This window comes from Centruroides sculpturatus, unplaced genomic scaffold (assembly GCF_000671375.1).
Source record: "Centruroides sculpturatus isolate CEXI.00-Female unplaced genomic scaffold, Cexi_2.0 scaffold1192, whole genome shotgun sequence".
In the NCBI taxonomy this organism is placed as follows: domain Eukaryota; kingdom Metazoa; phylum Arthropoda; class Arachnida; order Scorpiones; family Buthidae; genus Centruroides; species Centruroides sculpturatus.
The window spans coordinates 1-22560 of NW_019385618.1; the positions used below are offsets into that span (position 1 = coordinate 1).

A 22560-nucleotide genomic window follows, 5' to 3' on the forward strand; every position below is an offset into this window, starting at 1 on the left:
GAGGCAATATACAATTAATTATGTATATGAAAATATCATAGATTATAGATGAACTTACTATGCAGAAAAAATTAAAATAAATGTAAGTAAAAATGCCAAAATTAGTCCAATCTGATTTTTGCATCTGACAGTAATATAATTTTTAGGAAAATCAGTGAAATGAAAAATTCGGTGACTATTTGTGACTTTGAATATGAGAGCACTTTTTGTGTAAGAACCTGCAATGAAATTTTTAACAAAGGTGATTATGAGCTTGCTGCAGCAATTGCATTTGTGTATTGGTAAATAAATATGTTGGTCTATTTTTTTGTGTATTCAGTATAATATATTAAACAAAATGGTCATGTGGCATGCACTTGTCATTCTCTCAGTTATCTGACCCACTGTGAAAAAAGTTTGGTGACCTCTGGTCTAGTACTATCTCACACAATGCTGATGCAGACTGGATCGAGTTAGAACAAAAACTTGCATAACATACCAACTATGTCCTGTGCTGAAACCAGGTATCTTCCAATTTTGTGTTCTGTTAACAGAACACATAACTGGAAGACACCTGGTGTATACAACATTCACAATTTCTGGTATGAAAAGTCTACATCACTGCACCAAGAACTAGCTAAACACCTAACACATTGTCATCAATTCACAAGATATGCCAAAATTTCTTACTCAGGGCATCTCTTACATGAAACCTAAAAACAACAATTTCACAGACACCACACAATACAAAGCAATTACATGTCTTTCAACACTGTACAAATTATTGACATCCTATATTTCAAACAAAATATACAAACATGTTGATGAACACGACATTCTTACAGAACAACAAAAAGGTTGCCGTAGAAATCACAGGGGATGCAAATAACAATTACTCATAGATTCAGTCATTCTACGGCAAGCACACAAACAACACAGAAACGTACACATGGCATATATAGATTACAGAAAAGCATTTGACAGTGTTCCACACAGTTGGCTGCTACATATTCTACGCATGTACAAAATACATCCATCACTCATAGCATTCTTCGAAAACACTATGCAGGACTGGAGAACAACACTACATCTCTGGATTCAAAGTCTGATGATGATGTCTGTTTAAAATGGAAGAAAATGTTTGTTTTCTTTAGAATATATTTGTTTTTTGCTGGTTATAAATGCCTAGTTGTGTTTATTATTTTTAAATTATTATTAATAATATTTAATCAGAGTGATTAAATAAATTTGGTAAATAGATTAGAATTAATAATAATTTAATTAACATTAAACTTTTTCTCTTAAAGATTAGAACAAATTGTTGGATCTCTGACTACATTATATCTTGACAATCAAAAAACTATAAGCAGAAGATTAAAATGTCAACTCTTAATAACCATAGTGACTATTATTCTAAATCATGAAATGCTGGTAAGTTCTTTAATTGTAAAAGTGGAAAGATAATTTTATGTAGATAGGAAAAAAATTGTATATTTCAGGAAGAAAACTCATCTTTGTTTGGATTACTGTTACAAATAAAAGATTTTTTAATTCAAATAGTTATTAATAAAACCAAAAGAAATCCTGTTCTTTGTGCAATTGCATGTAAATGTCTTGAAGAAATAGAGCAGTTTTTCCCAGTAAGTTTTTTAATGTTAAATTATATAATGTTTTTTTATGTTAGTTATGTATTTAAATGATCATAATTACAGTATAGATAAAATATTTTATTGTTTAAGATCATAAAAGTCTATCATTTTGACAACTCTATCTCTTTCTTTATTATTCCATCTACATCATTACTAACACTATCACTGGCGCTTTTGAAAAATAAAGTAACACAGAGAACATTTGAATTTAACTTAAATCTTTCAAAAATTTAGAGGAATATAAAGGCTATAACTTTAGCTAAATGTAATTTAGCTAAAGTTAAAGCTTGAAATAATTTGACATTTATGATTAGATTAATATAGAAGTTTAGGTTTGGTTGTTCATAAAAAATTTAAACCACAATATAAATTGTTAAATATAAAATTTAAAGTGAAAAGAAAATTATTACTGTTTTATTAAAATTATTATTGCTTTATTTATTTATTTGCAAAAATACAGTAGCTATTAGCACTAGTTCCTGAATTTTTGCAAATAAATAAATAAAGTAAAATATCCTAAATACGCTATATTGATGTTAATAGTATATCAGTGTATATTTTACTAAAAAGTGCTTTTTCAATAAGATCATATTGAGAAAGATAAGACTTTAATAAAAACTAGCAGACCCCGCCACACGTTGTTGTTGCTTAAAATGTATCTGTTATAAATGTATAACACTTCCCCCGTGGGGGGAATTTTTCAAAAAATCTCTTCTTAGTGTACATTCTGTTGATGTACCCTATTAAAACGCAAAAAAACCGCATGTAAAATAGTATAAATAGAAGCAGAGTTCTTTACCATAAGCCTTAATCCTAACCATCTCCCCCAGGTGGGGGGAATTTCGACACGTATATTATATAAAAACACGTGCATATTCGAATGCAGCGTTGTGTCAAAATTTCAAAGGAATTGGTAGGAACAAATGAACATTTTTATTTATATAGATAGATAGAAGATGATCTGCTTTAGTTCATCCTCACAGAAAAGCAAACTTAGGTCGTCATACTCGTAGCGCCATCTATTGGACATAAAAGCCTTAACCCTAGATGATATCTTTTAATTTATATGAATGTTTAATGGAATAATATACAGCCTATGTCCCCCCTGAAGTTCCATTCTAAATATTGGTGAAAGAATTTTTGAAATCGGATGAGTAGTTTAGAGATTACCCCCTACATGCAAACTTACAAACATTACTTTTTATAATATTAGTATAGATTATGTATTTTTGTTCTATTTTATTACCAGTACTAACTTGATTAAAATAATTTTTTATTGCTATTCAGTTCAATATCCTTTACATTATCATTATGGCACAAACAATACTTCAAACTCCTAAGTATATGTATTTCTTTATGGGTATTAAAACTAATAATTGTATTTCAGGGAATATTATTTGCTGATGTAGAAAAAATTTTTATTTGCTGTCAGTGTGAAACTTCACCAATATTTCAATCTTACTCATCCCTTTTGATTCTTATCATTAGCCATATTACCCAAGCAAAATTTTCCATTACAGATAATAGGTAATAAATTTAATATGTTTATAATTCAAATAATATATTTATTTTTATATTGTATTTATACATTTTTTTTCATTAAATTATTATTATTTATTACTTAGTAATTATTAATAATTGATTGTAAATACAAAATTATCAAATATAATAATCATTATTGAAATCTAATTAACTCTTACATTTAGAAATTTATAATTTGTGTAGAAAAGCTAACAGCAATAGTGTGTGTTTGATGATTTATCTAAGAACTTTCTATTTGTAGTATACAAGAAAATTCCAATAATACTGAAAAACAGAAGGTAATATATATTTATTTAATTATTCTAAAATAATAAGAACTTACCATGTTTCCCCGAAAATAAAACCTAGCAGAGGTTTTGCTGAATTGCAAAATATAAGACCGCCCCCCAAAAGTAAGACCTAGCAAAGTTTTGTTTTTAATCGTAACAGTCATCGATAGATGGTTGAAAGTGGCTGTTGGCTTTTTGAAAGTACAGCCACTGATTGATCAGCAGACAATCACGCCACACGGCATGATTTGCATAAGACTATGGCTTGGGAATCATAGATTTGCATAATGTTATGGCTGGTGATCACTAATTGGTTGGCCGGAATCACACCACATCACATTTGTATAGTGCTACGGTTCAGTAAGCACTAATTGGTCATCGAGCCCAATGTCGATGCTATGAAAAGGTTAAGTTGAAGTGAGAGTGAGAAGTCCACTCCAGCACGGGAACTTCGTAAGTTCAGTTCAACATGACCGGATTTATGTCACTCTCATTTGAGTTAGACTTGGGAATTTTTTTGTTCAACAATAAATGTGAATTCTTCTTCATGGCTAAATAAGACATCCCCTGAAATTAAGACCTAGCGCATCTTTGAGAGCAAAAATTAATATAAGACACTGTCTTATTTTTGGGGAAACAGGGTATAAAGTTTTTAAATAACTAATTACAAATATAATATCTTGCCATGAGATAATTATGATTGGCTGAAATAGAAGTAAGTTATTTATTACAAATTGAAATTGACCTGAATTGCTCTTAATGTAACTCAATGTTTCATTTCACACAGAAATTATCAGTAATGCATAATTTTATTTCATTATATAATAAACAGTGACTCTAGTTTACCAAGTTTTTAAAAAATTTTATATTATAAGCATTGGGTTGTGGAACCATTACTAACAAATATATTGAGTCACATCAGCAAAAAGTAAGTTGAGAAATTCTGGTCTATACTACTACTACTACTACTAGTATATGTAGTATAAAATTGTATAAAAATATAGACATTAAATAAATAAAATTTTCACAAATTTGATCCTTGCATATTTTTAAATGCATTATTTTTATTAACCTCTTTACTGCTTAGTAACAGGTGTTTCAAACACAGGTTTCTTTACCTAACACAGTTTTATAATGTCAAGTTTAGTTTCCATGGTAATAGAGCAATATTTTTTGCATTTATTTCTGCTGTTAGATATACTGCTATGTTTTGGATTTAGTTTTTGAAATACTTATTTAAAAGTTTATACAAATTGCAAACAACAGCGAAAAAATACCATTACTCCAACATTACTGACTTTGATGCCACCTCACAAGCAGCAATGGAATGTCAGAATTCATGCAAAAGTGAAATATGACGATATCTACTTATATAAGCCATTGATGCCACTGTTTGTATATCTATAATCTGTCATGGAATTCCTAGAATGCACACTAGGGGGTGTCCGTAGCAATGATTTTCAGCTATTATTTAAATTAATAGTATAATTCATTTATAAGAGTATATTGTATATTATTGTTTTTATTTATAATAGGAATTTATTATTTATATAAATTTTCTTATTTAAACCACGGAATGACACCGCTGCTGCTAGAATGCCCACCAGGAGGCATCTCGGGCTACTAGTTCAATAGAAATAAATCCACATGAATTATCTATTAAACATTTGTTATTTATTAGTGGATAAAGACTGATTTTGACACCCTCAGAATCCATGAAAATTTTAAATTTTAGTCACACAGTCAATTGTTTGTAAGTAAGGAAGTTCCTATATGTGTTTACAATATACTAAATATGTGGTTTCTAAGTATGATCAAATAAATAAAAAGTTTAATTTCAAAAACTTCCTCAGATATTTTTTAATTCTTTAAGTAAAAAAAAAAACAGAAGTTAATTAATCTTAAATAAATATTAACTGAAAAGCAATGCACATTACAAAACAGAATTTTATAATGAATAATTTTAATAAAATTAATTTTTAATTATAAAGTAGTAATAAAACATGAGTATGTGATAAATATATAAATTACAAAAAAAATTCAAATACAAAATCTGTATGATGACTTAAAAAAAAAGTAAAATTGATCATTTTAAATATTTCTGTTTTGAGGAAAATATTTGAGAGAAAAGAAATAAATTAAGGTATATTCTCTTCCTTTATTTTATTATTATTAAATAGTTTCTATATTATGTACATTTTTCCCTCTTCCAATTATTTTCTGTATAAAAAAATATATTTTATATTTTTAATATAATAAATGTTTATTATCAGTTATGCAGAAAGTCATCTGGTAATGAATTAGAAGTCTTATCAGCAGTAGTCTTCATCATGGATTTAATACCTTTAATGACTACAATGACAAGTTATCATATTATGAAGCATTTAGTACAAATTGTGAAAGATACTCCCGATTTATTACCTATTGTAAGACTAAATTTATGTTTATTATTTTATAAAAGATGTATTTTGTATGGCTGCAGCATTTTTGCTACCTGAAACATATTTATCTGTAATAGATTTTCAAAGACTAAGATGTCAAATGAAAAACTTTTTGAATAGCTTCATTAAGATAATATAATGGTAGTAATTAAAAACAATGTAACTAAAAATTAAAATATGGTCTTTGAAAACATTTTAAATGATAAAGATGCTGCAAATTTTATAAAATAAGCTAGTAAATCTTTTATAATTATACAATAACATAACAAATATTTACTGTTATTATCTATTATTTTCAAATTATCTATAATTAATTATTGATTGAAATATAATAAACAGTGAAATACTTCAATAAAATTTCAATTTTAACACGAATCATAGATTTGCATAATGTTATGGCTGGTGATCACTAATTGGTCGGCCGGGAATCACGCCACATCATATTTGCATAGTGTTATGGTTCAGTACGCAGTAATTGGTCATCGAGCCCGATGTAGACACTATAAAAAGGTTAAGTTGAAGCAAGAGTGGGAAGTCCACTCCAACGGAACTTTGTAAGTTCACTTCGGTTTTATTTAAGTTCAGTTCAACATGACCGGATATATGTCACTCTCGTCTAAGTTCAACTTGGGAATTTTTTTGTTCAATAATAAATGTGAATTCTTCATGGAAAAATAAGACATCCCCTGAAAATAAGACCTAGTGCATCTTTCAGAGCAAAAATTAATATAAGANGTATTTCAGGGAATATTATTTGCTGATGTAGAAAAAATTTTTATTTGCTGTCAGTGTGAAACTTCACCAATATTTCAATCTTACTCATCCCTTTTGATTCTTATCATTAGCCATATTACCCAAGCAAAATTTTCCATTACAGATAATAGGTAATAAATTTAATATGTTTATAATTCAAATAATATATTTATTTTTATATTGTATTTATACATTTTTTTTCATTAAATTATTATTATTTATTACTTAGTAATTATTAATAATTGATTGTAAATACAAAATTATCAAATATAATAATCATTATTGAAATCTAATTAACTCTTACATTTAGAAATTTATAATTTGTGTAGAAAAGCTAACAGCAATAGTGTGTGTTTGATGATTTATCTAAGAACTTTCTATTTGTAGTATACAAGAAAATTCCAATAATACTGAAAAACAGAAGGTAATATATATTTATTTAATTATTCTAAAATAATAAGAACTTACCATGTTTCCCCGAAAATAAAACCTAGCAGAGGTTTTGCTGAATTGCAAAATATAAGACCGCCCCCCAAAAGTAAGACCTAGCAAAGTTTTGTTTTTAATCGTAACAGTCATCGATAGATGGTTGAAAGTGGCTGTTGGCTTTTTGAAAGTACAGCCACTGATTGATCAGCAGACAATCACGCCACACGGCATGATTTGCATAAGACTATGGCTTGGGAATCATAGATTTGCATAATGTTATGGCTGGTGATCACTAATTGGTTGGCCGGAATCACACCACATCACATTTGTATAGTGCTACGGTTCAGTAAGCACTAATTGGTCATCGAGCCCAATGTCGATGCTATGAAAAGGTTAAGTTGAAGTGAGAGTGAGAAGTCCACTCCAGCACGGGAACTTCGTAAGTTCAGTTCAACATGACCGGATTTATGTCACTCTCATTTGAGTTAGACTTGGGAATTTTTTTGTTCAACAATAAATGTGAATTCTTCTTCATGGCTAAATAAGACATCCCCTGAAATTAAGACCTAGCGCATCTTTGAGAGCAAAAATTAATATAAGACACTGTCTTATTTTTGGGGAAACAGGGTATAAAGTTTTTAAATAACTAATTACAAATATAATATCTTGCCATGAGATAATTATGATTGGCTGAAATAGAAGTAAGTTATTTATTACAAATTGAAATTGACCTGAATTGCTCTTAATGTAACTCAATGTTTCATTTCACACAGAAATTATCAGTAATGCATAATTTTATTTCATTATATAATAAACAGTGACTCTAGTTTACCAAGTTTTTAAAAAATTTTATATTATAAGCATTGGGTTGTGGAACCATTACTAACAAATATATTGAGTCACATCAGCAAAAAGTAAGTTGAGAAATTCTGGTCTATACTACTACTACTACTACTAGTATATGTAGTATAAAATTGTATAAAAATATAGACATTAAATAAATAAAATTTTCACAAATTTGATCCTTGCATATTTTTAAATGCATTATTTTTATTAACCTCTTTACTGCTTAGTAACAGGTGTTTCAAACACAGGTTTCTTTACCTAACACAGTTTTATAATGTCAAGTTTAGTTTCCATGGTAATAGAGCAATATTTTTTGCATTTATTTCTGCTGTTAGATATACTGCTATGTTTTGGATTTAGTTTTTGAAATACTTATTTAAAAGTTTATACAAATTGCAAACAACAGCGAAAAAATACCATTACTCCAACATTACTGACTTTGATGCCACCTCACAAGCAGCAATGGAATGTCAGAATTCATGCAAAAGTGAAATATGACGATATCTACTTATATAAGCCATTGATGCCACTGTTTGTATATCTATAATCTGTCATGGAATTCCTAGAATGCACACTAGGGGTGTCCGTAGCAATGATTTTCAGCTATTATTTAAATTAATAGTATAATTCATTTATAAGAGTATATTGTATATTATTGTTTTTATTTATAATAGGAATTTATTATTTATATAAATTTTCTTATTTAAACCACGGAATGACACCGCTGCTGCTAGAATGCCCACCAGGAGGCATCTCGGGCTACTAGTTCAATAGAAATAAATCCACATGAATTATCTATTAAACATTTGTTATTTATTAGTGGATAAAGACTGATTTTGACACCCTCAGAATCCATGAAAATTTTAAATTTTAGTCACACAGTCAATTGTTTGTAAGTAAGGAAGTTCCTATATGTGTTTACAATATACTAAATATGTGGTTTCTAAGTATGATCAAATAAATAAAAAGTTTAATTTCAAAAACTTCCTCAGATATTTTTTAATTCTTTAAGTAAAAAAAAAAACAGAAGTTAATTAATCTTAAATAAATATTAACTGAAAAGCAATGCACATTACAAAACAGAATTTTATAATGAATAATTTTAATAAAATTAATTTTTAATTATAAAGTAGTAATAAAACATGAGTATGTGATAAATATATAAATTACAAAAAAAATTCAAATACAAAATCTGTATGATGACTTAAAAAAAAAGTAAAATTGATCATTTTAAATATTTCTGTTTTGAGGAAAATATTTGAGAGAAAAGAAATAAATTAAGGTATATTCTCTTCCTTTATTTTATTATTATTAAATAGTTTCTATATTATGTACATTTTTCCCTCTTCCAATTATTTTCTGTATAAAAAAATATATTTTATATTTTTAATATAATAAATGTTTATTATCAGTTATGCAGAAAGTCATCTGGTAATGAATTAGAAGTCTTATCAGCAGTAGTCTTCATCATGGATTTAATACCTTTAATGACTACAATGACAAGTTATCATATTATGAAGCATTTAGTACAAATTGTGAAAGATACTCCCGATTTATTACCTATTGTAAGACTAAATTTATGTTTATTATTTTATAAAAGATGTATTTTGTATGGCTGCAGCATTTTTGCTACCTGAAACATATTTATCTGTAATAGATTTTCAAAGACTAAGATGTCAAATGAAAAACTTTTTGAATAGCTTCATTAAGATAATATAATGGTAGTAATTAAAAACAATGTAACTAAAAATTAAAATATGGTCTTTGAAAACATTTTAAATGATAAAGATGCTGCAAATTTTATAAAATAAGCTAGTAAATCTTTTATAATTATACAATAACATAACAAATATTTACTGTTATTATCTATTATTTTCAAATTATCTATAATTAATTATTGATTGAAATATAATAAACAGTGAAATACTTCAATAAAATTTCAATTTTAACACTTAATGATGAAATTCAATAATAAAGAATCTCTCTTTGGTAATTTTGTTACTAAAATAAGTCGTAGATTTTTTTATCTTTTAATCTTTAACATTAGTTTATTGTATATATAAATGTTATACAACTCTAATTATATATTTGATATATATTTATAAATATATAACTTTATTTAAAATTTTTAGACATTTAAAACCTGGGTACCACGATTAATGTATGTCAGTCACCCTGCACTTTTTCATTTGTGTTTTTATATGAATGTAAGTTTTATTATTCCTAGATTAGTTTTTATATTATGTAAATATATAATAATAATATTAATTAATTAATTCTAGAAAGAATTTGGAACTGATCTATTCACTTGTCAAGAAGAACAAAATTTATTAAATCAATTAATATTATGTAGTCATCATCCAGCATTAACTACAACACACAGACTTTTGTACATGGATTGGATTGAAGCATGTCTTGATAAAAAAGTAAAATGATTAAACTTTTAATATTAAAAATCATATGAGACAAAATGTTTAAAAAATTAATTTAGAATTTAATTCAAATCATATTTTTATTCTTCAGGTACATAAGTCTCGATGGAATATGCCGTCTGATCAGCTATTGTTATTTATACCAAATTCGTTTGATGGACCGGATACTCAAGAGAAAAAACTAAAATTATTAGCAACATTTACACCAAATAGTAAGTATTGTTTAAAATCTTTTGTTTTGTTTTATCATTGAAAACTATTGTAAAATATATTTCAGATCAAAATTATGATCTATTAATGAAGGCTCTTCAGAACTTGAAAAAATACATCATTGTTAATCAAAGTATTCGTGGATCAAGTTCATTATTTAGGACCTTGTTTTGTTACTTTATTTTGCATAATAATAAAATGATGAAAGACGAAATTCAAAGGTAAATTATTATCTTAGAAATAATTAGAAAATACTAATATTTTTTAATGTTTTTTCTCATAGAAAATGTGAATTAAAATTTCAGATTTATATTGGATTTAGTACAAGATTATCCTCATTTTTGTAATTGTGTTTTGGACTATTTTCAATGCATAAGACATTATTACCCAGATAGGTAATCTTATTTTCTGAAATATCCTAAAGAAGAACTTTTAGTGTAAAGAAAAATTTTATTTATTAGAGAATGCATATATGTGTTGGTTTTAATTGATTTTTTAAAATCTTTTTAGCATGTTTGTTCATGAGTTGATGACAGATTTAATAGAAGTGATAACAGAATTACCTTTGAAAACAATTCAAAAAAACTTTGAGTCATATTTATTAATATTGGAAAAAGTTTTATTAGAAAAATCTGAAATTTGTAAACCTCAAGTAAGATTCTTTTAAATATATATTGTATATTTATCAGTTTTAAAATTAGATCAGTCCTGCTACATTGAAATTATTTTGCACAAACCTGATGCAGCAAACAATAGAAAAGTTAGATTTAGAACTTTATTCTTCTGATCTTTATTCATTTATATAACTTTAGAAATCTTTGAATTTTGTCGTAATTCAGAATAGATAAAAGTGAATTTACAGGAAATCCTCATTAATTTTTTGAACTCAGATAGTTCAAATCCTGTTAGTTTGTAACTGTACTATTTGTCTCAGCTGGGGATATAGAGATTTACATGCTAAGGAATTTGGTTTGTTCAAAATATAGATACTTTGAAATTTGAAATGAAAATTTCATTCTAACTGTGATATGCATATAACTTGCATGTTTAAATTGAAGTTATGTGGCTCCTTACTATAAGAGGATAAAAGACCACAAACAGCTTTAATTTGGTCAACATGGTTTTACTTTTACATTTTTGGATATCACATTATCTTACCTTTTTCTCTTATCTCATAAAATACAGCTGGGTTTCAGGGCTGTAAGTGTCCTACAAGTTGGCAGATTGAAATATTTGTAGGATTATGCTACTACATTTGGGCATCTTACTACTTTTTGGGTCACTTTGAAAATTATTTGGGCTATATTTTGAGAATTCTGCTTTACTTTTTATAAAACTTATCTAGCAACCTATGAAGTTCTCACTGGACATGTGCTATTTACCTCAGATTATTTATAATATTATTAATAATTATTAATTAATGAAAGTAGCATTCTGTATATGTAGCTATATTCCATTTGCTTAATAATTACATCAGTTATGTGGCATTTGGCATATTGTACAGAAATTTATAAATCTCAGATAATTTGAAACTCATTGTGATTATTTTCTCCCTTGAATTTCGAACTAACGAGGATTTCCTGTGTTAGTTTCAATGATCCAGAATTTCTCATTAGAGGATTCAGAAAGCTGATAGAAAATCTTAATGGGGAATATATAAATATTAAATAAATGAGAGAATCTGGCTTAGATAGTAAATAAAAAAAATAATTCTTTTGTATCTCATTAATCAAAACCAACAGAACTTTTGCTACCCATGTTCATGTGATAGTTAACAAAAAAAAAAGTTTCTTTGAGAATTTGGATTTCTTTCTTTAAGTTAGAATAGATATAAATGTAAAAAACAATCATAGTCTTTAAAGACGTATAATAATAAACTAATTCTAATGATATTATTATATATACAAAAAATAAACAGAAGACAAACAAATAATGTTTTAAAAAAATAATAATAATTTTAAATTTGTTTATTGAATCAAACAATGCTGTTTTTATTTATTTTTAAATATTTTATTTTAATGCAATTATAATAATCTTTAAATTTCCCAAATGATATACTGTATTTATAAAAATCTAAAGTGATTATATAGTAAAACGTAATTTTTTTATATAAAATTTTAATATATATATCTTAAATTCTGTTTTAATATGATTTATATTTTAGATTATTTTGAAATTTATTAAGAAAATGCTTGAAAATACAAATGTGTGCCAAAGTGGAGACTGGCTTTTGGGAAACAGTATATTATCTGTTTGTTGTAGTTTTCTACAATATCAAAACATAAATTGTTTCTATACTGGTAAGAATATATCATCTAAGTTTTCTTTTAAATACAGATCTTAACATATACTCATTAATACAAAAAATTATGCACCAAGGATGAGGTATTGGAATTGAATGAAATGTTATTAGTGTGAAAATATCATTGTCATTAAGTGATTATAAACAAAGAGACAGTTTCCTGTGGAATGATACAATTTAAGTGAATATTTGGTATCTTGTAGAACCTCCTCTTTCCTGGATACATGCAATATGGTTGAGTGCAGAGGCATATAGGCACCATATGCCATCCTCTAACAGATTTACCCACAGATGTTGCAACTGCTGCTCCAGATTGCCAGATCCCTTGTGCTCATAGATAGTCAAAGCTGACAACTCACCTGATCCACAAATACTCCATAAGTGACGAATCTGCAGATCTGGCAGGCCAAGAAAGTGTGATGTGACAGAGTCATTATTGGGAAATGTTAGTTGTGCATAGCTGAGCATTATCTTGCTAGAAAATGGCTGTTTGTACCATGCAATGAAAAGCAACACATGAGGACATGATTTCTTGAATATACCACTTTGCTCTCAATGTTCTTTATACCACCAATACATACAATAGTCATAAAAGTGATTATTATACCTCTTTTCAACTCTTTAATAAGTTTTATTTCTTTTTTCTTTTACCAGTCTTTTAATATTACAGTTTTAATTGCATTTTATTTAATTGCTTTTATAATTTACAGGTATTTTATTATACATTGAAATCCAGTTGTCACAATTATCTATAACATACATGTAATTTCTGTCATCAAGATTGCTGTAAAATTTAAAACAGGATCAATGAGGAGTATTTTGTCCAAAATGCATATCCTCAGAAACTAATAAAAGCCTGTGTTTCCATCTTAATTGTATTCCTGTATTATTTATTTTCTCAAGCATTTTTATGCTTACTCATAACAAAGCCAACAATGCTGGGGTGCTAATGGCAAAACACAAAGTGATCATCATGCATGCAAATTTGTCTCTGCTAATTGCTTGCCAATAGTATAGGAAGAAAAAGGGTAATCTAGCAAAACTTCTATCTCTGTATGTCGGATAAAGATGCCATTTCAGATGTTTGTGCTTGTCTCACAACCACTCCTGGTGGTCTGTTAGAACATCCAGAGTACCCTTTCATATCAACTGCCCCAACACCTTTTCACAGACAGAACAGCAGCACTTTGATGGCATCACTTGGCATACAATCAGATCACAACTGTAAAAATTTACTTACCTGTCTGAGACATAGCATTGCTAAATTTTGCAGTAATTAGACTGTAACTTTATCTAGGTGCATAACTTTTTTTTGTCAATGAGTTAAGCAGTATTTTATAAATGTAAAAATATTTTTGATAGAATTTGGAGAAATACTATATCAAATGATGCAGTTTGAAGATGTAGATATTAAAATTCAAGCTAAATTATATTATTCTGCTCTTACTTTGCTCTCTTCACAAAAGGTAAAACTTGGTTGTTTTTATTTGATTTGACAAATAAGTTATAACTAAAATAGGTTCTAATGAATAAGGTTAAATAAATTTTAGAAAAGTAATTTTTTGGTATAAAGCTTTGTTAGATTATTTGCATTTTAATGTTTTAAATTTTCCTTCAAATAGAACTTTATTAAATTATCTTATTGTGTCTATTATGATGATTTAAATAACGTTTTAAGTATAATTACTTCCAATTTTAGGTGCAGAAATTATTTGAAAATCAAAATCATTCTCTTCCTGCAAAACAATCTCTTTGTAATCTTGTCACAGGTAAAAATTAGTGTTGTTTACATGAATTATAAATATACAAATTACTAAAAAAAATGTTTATGTGTTTAGGGAATTCAGCATTTCATTTAACACATCCAATTCAACACCTTCAAAATCCCGTTCTCAAATTGGAGAGGTAGTATATAATAATTTATTGTAATTATTTAATTGCAGTAACAATAAATTTAATATATAACTGTTCATTTATAATTATTTTAAAAATATTTACTATGTTCAAAGATTGGTTTTAAAATTTTACATTTCTTTACAGAATTTCTCCTGCAGAATCTCAACTTGAAACTAAAATAATTCAAGATATTTCATTTGAAATTACCAAAGGTTTTTTCTACATGTTGTTTATTATATTTACATACAATTACTATTATAATTTATTTTTATTTATTTATTTATTTTTCTTTTTTTCTAAAGACATTTTGGACAAATATCACAAGTATATATACGAAGATTTTGTTCCTGTTGTTACTATTCCTCTTACACTTCAGTTTGTAAGTAAATATAATTTATATACATTATTAATATAGAATTAAAACCTCTTAATAATTGAATCAATAATCAGACAGAATGGACAAATACAAAGTTTGAGATACTTTACTGCATCGTCTTCAAATTTTTTTCTCTTCCTTATTGTGATGAAATTAATGGTAAGTGTTTTAACATAAGATATCTTAAAAGTAACTTTTTCCTCTACAGAATAATACATGATAGATTTTATTCTAAAAAATTTTTCAATTTTTTGCATAAATTAAAAAATAAAATGTCTATTCAGTTATTTTCATGTTCAATAGTATATCTTTATAACTAAAAAAATAGTTTTAAATTAAAATCTAATTATATAATCTGATAATTTTTTCTAAAATTCAGTAAAAATACAGGGAAAGAAAAACAATTGTCAATAAAACTTTGGTATATTTATACTGGCATCTTATACAGTAATTTGATAATATACTCTAGCAAACAGAAATCAAGTGTAATGTAAAACTATAAGTTTGATTTTCCAAAAGATTATAGATATAATAATGAATTCTATACAGGAATAATAGAATAAATCAAATAGGTAAGGAATATGTCAACATTATTATTCTAATAATCAATTTCAAAGTGAAAGATATGTATAAAAATTTTCAATATACAAAATATACCTATATTTACCACAAGAATTTTCAGAAAAAACACCTTTGTTTAGTATGAATTTATTGTTATCTTTTTTTGCTATGAAAACAGAGAAAATGTAGAGAAAATTACAAGAATTAATATATGAAGTAACTGATATTATATTTTAAAAAAGGAATTACTTACAAAATATTATAAATGTGAGGTTTGTGCCTTTCAGTACTTGTTGCCAAATGTAAGTGTTTACACTCAGAAACTTCTGACACCAAATAGGTTATGCCTACTAAAATTTTCAAGCATTTTTTTGGATAACAATGAAGTCTCATATGCGAGACTATGAGTAAAGTAAGATGGAGAAAAAAACAATGAGATTCAGTCGGAAGAAGTCACTCAACGCAGTAAAATACTATAAAACATTTATTAGCTGGCACGAAAGTTCATACAGTATGGTATACATTGAAGTATGATGTTTATGTTCATTATGATCATAGAGAGAGAGCATTTACAATTTATAATACCTTTGAATCCTGATAAATACTTCCCACACTGCAATACATCATCAGACAAACAAATCCTGATGATGATGTATGATAAAATAGTTCTAGATATTGAATTTGGATGATATTTCCCATGTTGGATAGCAGCCAAACAGAATACAGATGAAGCGCACAAACAAAAATCCAAATGAGTAGTTTCAAACACTGATCCTAATGGCTTGAAAAACAGGTGATGACTGTTCCTTGTTACATTCAAAAGTGCAGTTTTACAGATGTAACTAATAGTCGAGGGAAAGGTGTTGTAAGGTGTCACAATTACTCTGAAAAAAATGACATCTGACGCCCTCTCAGGACAGAAAGTTGACATATCCCATCTAATGAGATCATATAGTTGTGTTTTTTCTTTGTTTAGTTTAATTTTCACATAAAGATACTGCTGAAAATGAATCAAGAAAGAATAGGAATAATAAAGATAGAATAGTATAAACTACTTACAAAGCTATGCAGTCAGTTTAAAATAAAAATGATTTATTATCCAAATTATGAAGATCAATCACCATTATAACTACAATTTGCTTAGTTATTACCAAAATAATAATAATTTTAAATAAATAACATCATATACGATAATGAAATCACAAATTTTCATTTAAAAATTAATAATTTAATGTAAAATTTATTAATAGTGAAAATATTAAACCTTTCATGAGATAGAATTAATGATTTAAAAAAAAATTGTATTAAAAGATAAACTTTCTTCATCAACAAACAAAATTGGTAATATGATTTGCTATATCACATTATCTCTCTTGATAAATTTCATTGTGATTCATCAGTGAGTGATTTTAATTCTATACTTGTTTCAGCAAAAGATGAATGTGATGTCATTCTTCCAAATAAAGTGTTTACTGATTGCTTAGAACTAGCAAGTTGTAAATATCATTTCCATTGTCATAACTTTATTAGGATTTTATAGAATCCTATTTTCTTTGTTTAAAAAACAATTATTACAGTTTTTTTTGGATGTACTGTAAAAACAATTCAAGTTCATCTTTATAATATTGTCTCATGATGGCATTCAAGAATGGAGAAGAATTCAAACAGAATTAGAAGCTGATTTTGAGAAAATTCTTGCAAAGAATGTTTTTAGAGACTACTAAAAGTTACTTCTTTCACGCCTATAATAAATTTAACAATAAATAAGCTTAAACTGTGTTTATATTTATTATTATGTTTCAATAATGAATAGATTATAACCTTTGAATTTATAGTGAAAATTTAACTTAGAACATTTTTGATTCAGTTAAAAGCTACAGTTCATCAGAAAAATATAAACTACTCAATAGAAGACTAGATTGAGGGATCAGATGTGATGTGACTTCTCATTCTTACACTTAATTACCTATTATCATGTGCCTTTCAGTTCTAGCTAAACAAACTATAATATACTGTATATTATTTTAATATATTTCAAATTCAATTAGCATTGTTGTACTTTATAGGTATGCATTGTTTAACAACAGGGATACATTCCAAGAAATACATCATTAAGTGGCACATATCTATATTCAGTTTTATTGATTTTTTTTTCTTTAATTGTTTATTTTAATCCCTGTTGCAACTGTACTTTATCTTAACATCCATTAATCAAATCTGGATCATTTATTGTAATATAATATATTTTACTGTTTTCTATATGCAGATATTGAAGTTTTACTTGCTAAGAAGAATACAAAATCAAGTAAATGTTATAATTTTGTAAATTCTGTATTGTATAATAATGAAACTGTTTAAGAAAACTTATTACATTTTTTTCTAGATGAAGTTGTGAATTTAATACTTTGTCCAAATTCACCTAAACCTTTAAATGTTAAATGCAGGTAAGTAATTTTTGGAAATTCATTATAACATTGATACATTAATGGCAATTACGTGTATTTTTGAGATTATAAATATTTGAATACATAAAAAATGTAAATATGATTTATATGAAATTCAAAATTAAATTTTTCAAATTTTATAAGCAAATAATGTCATTTCATTAATATTTGTTAATGAAGATATAAACTTAAAAAATTTTAAATTTAACAATATTGTATAAACCAGTAGAACTGAATAACCAAATGGCCAAGATATTTAAGGTGATGGCTTATCATTCTGGGGATCTGGGATCAAATCTTGACAGTTGAAAATCCCCAGGAATTTTTTGAAGGTGTCTGTCAGGATTCATAGTCCTCATCCTTCACCACCTGGCCATCTCTTTTGTGAGTCTGGTCAAACCCACAATGAATACAGTTAAAAACAGGCCCTCTTAGTGCCCATGGAATAGAAATAATTGAAAAACCAATATAATCATAATAATTATATAATGCAATTAAACTTCTTTTAATCATATAAATATATCTTTACAAAATACGATAGAAATAAAATATAAATATAGTTACTGTAATTCTTTTTTGTTGTTTGAAATTTATCAAATGTAAACTTTAATGGGCTAAATTAATTTACATAATTTTAGACATTCTTATTTTGATTTAAATACAATTTATTAATGATTGAAGTATAAAGTAAGAAAAATACCAATATTTTAATGTCATCTTTCAGTAAAATCCAAATTAGCTTATCATATTTCGTAATTAATTAATAATTAATGAAAAACTAACATTTAAAAATGCATTTTAATACAATGAATTAAGAAAGATATAACAAGGTGTGGCTCTGGGAGTTGTTCAGAAGGAAGTGTCCATCATGAATGTATACTTGTTCATTATTATAGAACTAATTTGCCATATTAGAACATTGTTTTTAATATTTTCTAATAATACACGTTTATTAATATAAAAATAAATTTATTTAACAGATCATATTAAACATACCTAAACAAATATTTATAGTTGGTACTGTGCTCTTTTTCAAAAATAATTATTGTCAGTGTGCATAATTGGTGACTGACACGTGTAGATTCTTTTTTCCCAAGCAACCACTGGTACAGTGTACTAACTGTCGATAGTTTTTATGTTATCTGTCAGTATGGTGAGCCAGCACAGTGGCCGAAAAATAGTCTCAATCATTATTAATTAAACAGTCTTCGTTTATATCATTTAATTTTAATAAAAACATTATTATTATGTTGCAAATGTCATGCTCAGCTGATACTGGTACCAAATGCTATACCGGACTAAAGTCAAGGCATAGCTACCCAAGCAAGGGTAACATTAAGATGTGTTATTGATGTGTGTGTGTCAACATCTAGAAACTGACAATGTGACATGTGTTCAACATTGCGGCTTTCTATAGTGCCATGTATATGTTTTTATTAAGGTTTAATGTTTCTAGACTTTTGTGTATGTGATATGACACCAGTATAGGAGAGAACAGCAGATACAATAAATACTTTATCCATCCTCCACAGCTGCCTTATTTCTTGAGCAAGAGAAGTATACTTGTTGATTTTTTTCAGTGTGAGCAATTTTTATGTTATGAGTGTTTGGAACAGAGATGTCTATTATATAAGTAATCTTACTGTATTTGTGAATGAGAGTGATGTCAGGTCTATTGTGATGAATTGTTTTATCTGTGATTAAGGCACTGTTGTAGTATATTTTGTGTGTCATTTTCAAATACAGTAGAGCATTGATTATCCAACCCCCAATTAACCGTCACATCAGTTAACCGACCGTTCTAGTCGGCAAATTTCAAATGCCCGCTAGTGATGTGGCGCTACAATATTTGGCTATGTCTTGGCTACTTTAATATTATTTTTGTTAAATTTTTGCGTGTTTTAGCTGGCATCAACAGCTCGACCATAGAAGGGAGGCCAGTATTTAAACAAGACTTAATTTTCTAATTATGAGTGGTTGTTTGTTTTGTGAGCAATAAAATAATTTTAAAATAATTTTTAACTGTACAATAGCGACGATTATTTAAAAAAAAAAATTTGTTAGGCTTAACATTGATGAAAATTCAACGCAAAGTTGGTTAATAGCAATATACTAATATACTATACTAATAATGTTTTTTTTTTTTTCATTCTTTTCGGTTATCCGATTTTTTCAGTTATCTGACCAACCTGAGTCCCCAATTGAGTCAGATAATCGATGCTCTACTGTACTACCTCTGGAGTATATTTGTAGTATGGTACCTGGATGAGCAATGTTCCAGCCTGCATTGCTCTATGGTTTAGTAAAATTACTGGGCTCTCCCACCATGACCAGGTGGTGACCACGGGAGAGTTATTATTATTATTATTATTATTACTACTACTACTACTACTAATACTTATTTTAAATTGTAAAATATGTTTCAATATATATAAATATCTTTAAAAATAACTTATATCAATATATGTATTTTCAGAGCTGAATTTACATGTCAAGACGGCAGAAGTTATCAAAATGATATTCCGAGTATAAATGTTCTGTTTGAAGATTTATTTCTTCCTCTTCCAGTTCCTCCTTTTCTCTACGAAAAAGTTTCCGAAAACGTTTGGAGACGAAAACTATTTGATACTCTTTGGACGCATTTTGATCTTCAATCCGACAAAGGGTAAGATTACAATTTAAATATTTTTAATTTCTTTAATAAATTAAATTGGTTAAATTTAATATATTTTTTAACTTTTTTGTAGTATTTTTTCTTCAACATGTCAGCAGTCTGTTCACAAATTAAAAGTTTCAAAATCAAAATTAAATGAAATCACAAATCAATGGAAAAAATTTTATATTCAAAGTTTAAATAGCAATACAAAAGAAAGATTTGACTTTGGCATACTTCTTCCCAAATGTTGTCATTTACTAATGAAAATTGAACTGATCAAAGATATTCCTATACTTCACATCATGACAGATAACTGGAGCATATTTCCATTACTGAGTTCTTATCTTCAAAAATTGGAATCTGTCAAAGGGTAAATAAACATATTCATTTAAATTTGCCTGCATTCCAAATATGCTGCAGCAGTTTGCCAGTTTATTGTGATAACAAACAAAAATATTTAGTCAATATGTCACAATATCACAGATTATCTTTAATATCAGAAATGATTGTTAAAGTACTATTTTATTGTATAAATGTACAAAATTTTTATAAGAAATAAATATTGTATTTAATCAAACTATTAGGAAATAATTTTTTTATAAGGTATATAAATTCATTTGCTGAATCGTGTAAACTGATAAACGACAAAATGAATACTGTATAAATTATTTTTTGCATTGTGAAAAATATGATTAATTTATAACATCAGACTAAGCTTAAAAACAATTTTACTAGCTCATTTTTTATTCATAATTCAGATACTTAAATAGGAAAAGTTTGATAAAACAGTGTTATTTAAACTGATTTGTTTACGAACTTCAATTTATTTATAAATTATCATGTGCAAACTCATATACTACCTTTATCAGAAGGTAGCTCACTACACAATAGTTGACGGCATCTATAAAATTGGTTTTTGGAATTTGCCAATTTGGTCGACAACTTAATACTACGCGATAAAATATCAGCTGAAATTTTGGGGTCGGAATCGGCTCAAATCCGATTCTGGCCCCAAAACACCACATTTACTATAGATGAGATATTTCTATTTCTTGCTTGCCAGTCAATCTCATTGCAAGGCAGATTCACCTTTCATAACAAAATGTGACTGTATACAGTAGAGTTCCGCTAGCCCAAACATATTTCAGTCCGTGGAGAGAAAATTTAGCTTGCAAAATATACATTTTTTGTATTTTCTAGTTGAATTTAAATGGTATTAATGGTACAAAAAGATTTAGAATTCCACTACAAAAAAATTGTATTTTATTGTAGTACAGTACTGTATTAATACTGTACAAAATTAATAAATCAGTGTTTGACATAGCCTATTAAAACAGCAGATCTATACTGTACTTACATATGAACACAGAAACAAAAGTAATTGATAGTGTTGGATATATATAAACAGGACCTGTTTTACTGCTTGCTTCTGCATTATTTCAATTATTTGCCTAATCCGAACAGGGCTAGGTCCCAATTAGTTCGGACTAGCTGGACTCTACTGTATTCTTAACGAGTCACTGCCTTGTTCTAGAATTATGACACAGAAATACAATTTTTAGTTGGCATTAAATATCTTTATAAAACAAAAAAATAAAAATAGATAGATTATACTGTTGATGTTCACCTAGATGGCCCCAATGGCAACACTTCCGAAATCTGGACATCGTGTGGCTTTCAATGATTTTCAATAATTCCAACATCGTTTAGTTTTTAGATTATTTTTTAATTTTATTAATCAGATTAGTGTTATTTCATTTCCATGTTTCGTAAAT

The 22560-nt window shown here is 27.1% G+C and overlaps 1 protein-coding gene across 4 annotated transcripts; it reads left to right on the forward strand.

The window, feature by feature from the left end:
* Positions 1–1240: 1240 nt before the first annotated feature.
* Positions 1241–21384, forward strand: LOC111640644 (AP-5 complex subunit beta-1-like). Of its 4 annotated transcripts, none has more exons than XM_023386672.1 (22): positions 1242–1410; positions 1458–1619; positions 3016–3155; positions 3412–3448; positions 5713–5865; positions 10041–10115; positions 10191–10334; positions 10432–10552; positions 10618–10771; positions 10856–10945; positions 11061–11202; positions 12715–12850; positions 14215–14318; positions 14552–14621; positions 14691–14757; positions 14893–14960; positions 15051–15127; positions 15199–15283; positions 17952–17990; positions 18069–18129; positions 20606–20794; positions 20877–21384. In XM_023386672.1, the coding sequence occupies exons 1-22, from the start codon at positions 1405–1407 to the stop codon at positions 21157–21159; spliced, it is 2403 nt and encodes an 800-aa protein (XP_023242440.1). In that variant the 5' UTR covers positions 1242–1404; the 3' UTR covers positions 21160–21384. The 4 variants fall into 4 exon arrangements, with proteins under 4 accessions (XP_023242443.1, XP_023242440.1, XP_023242441.1 ...); XM_023386673.1 differs by having other exon boundaries at positions 1243–1410; positions 1479–1619; positions 20877–21383; XM_023386675.1 differs by lacking the exon at positions 20877–21384 and having other exon boundaries at positions 1241–1410; positions 15203–15283; positions 20606–20739.
* The last annotated feature ends 1176 nt before the right edge of the window (positions 21385–22560 follow it).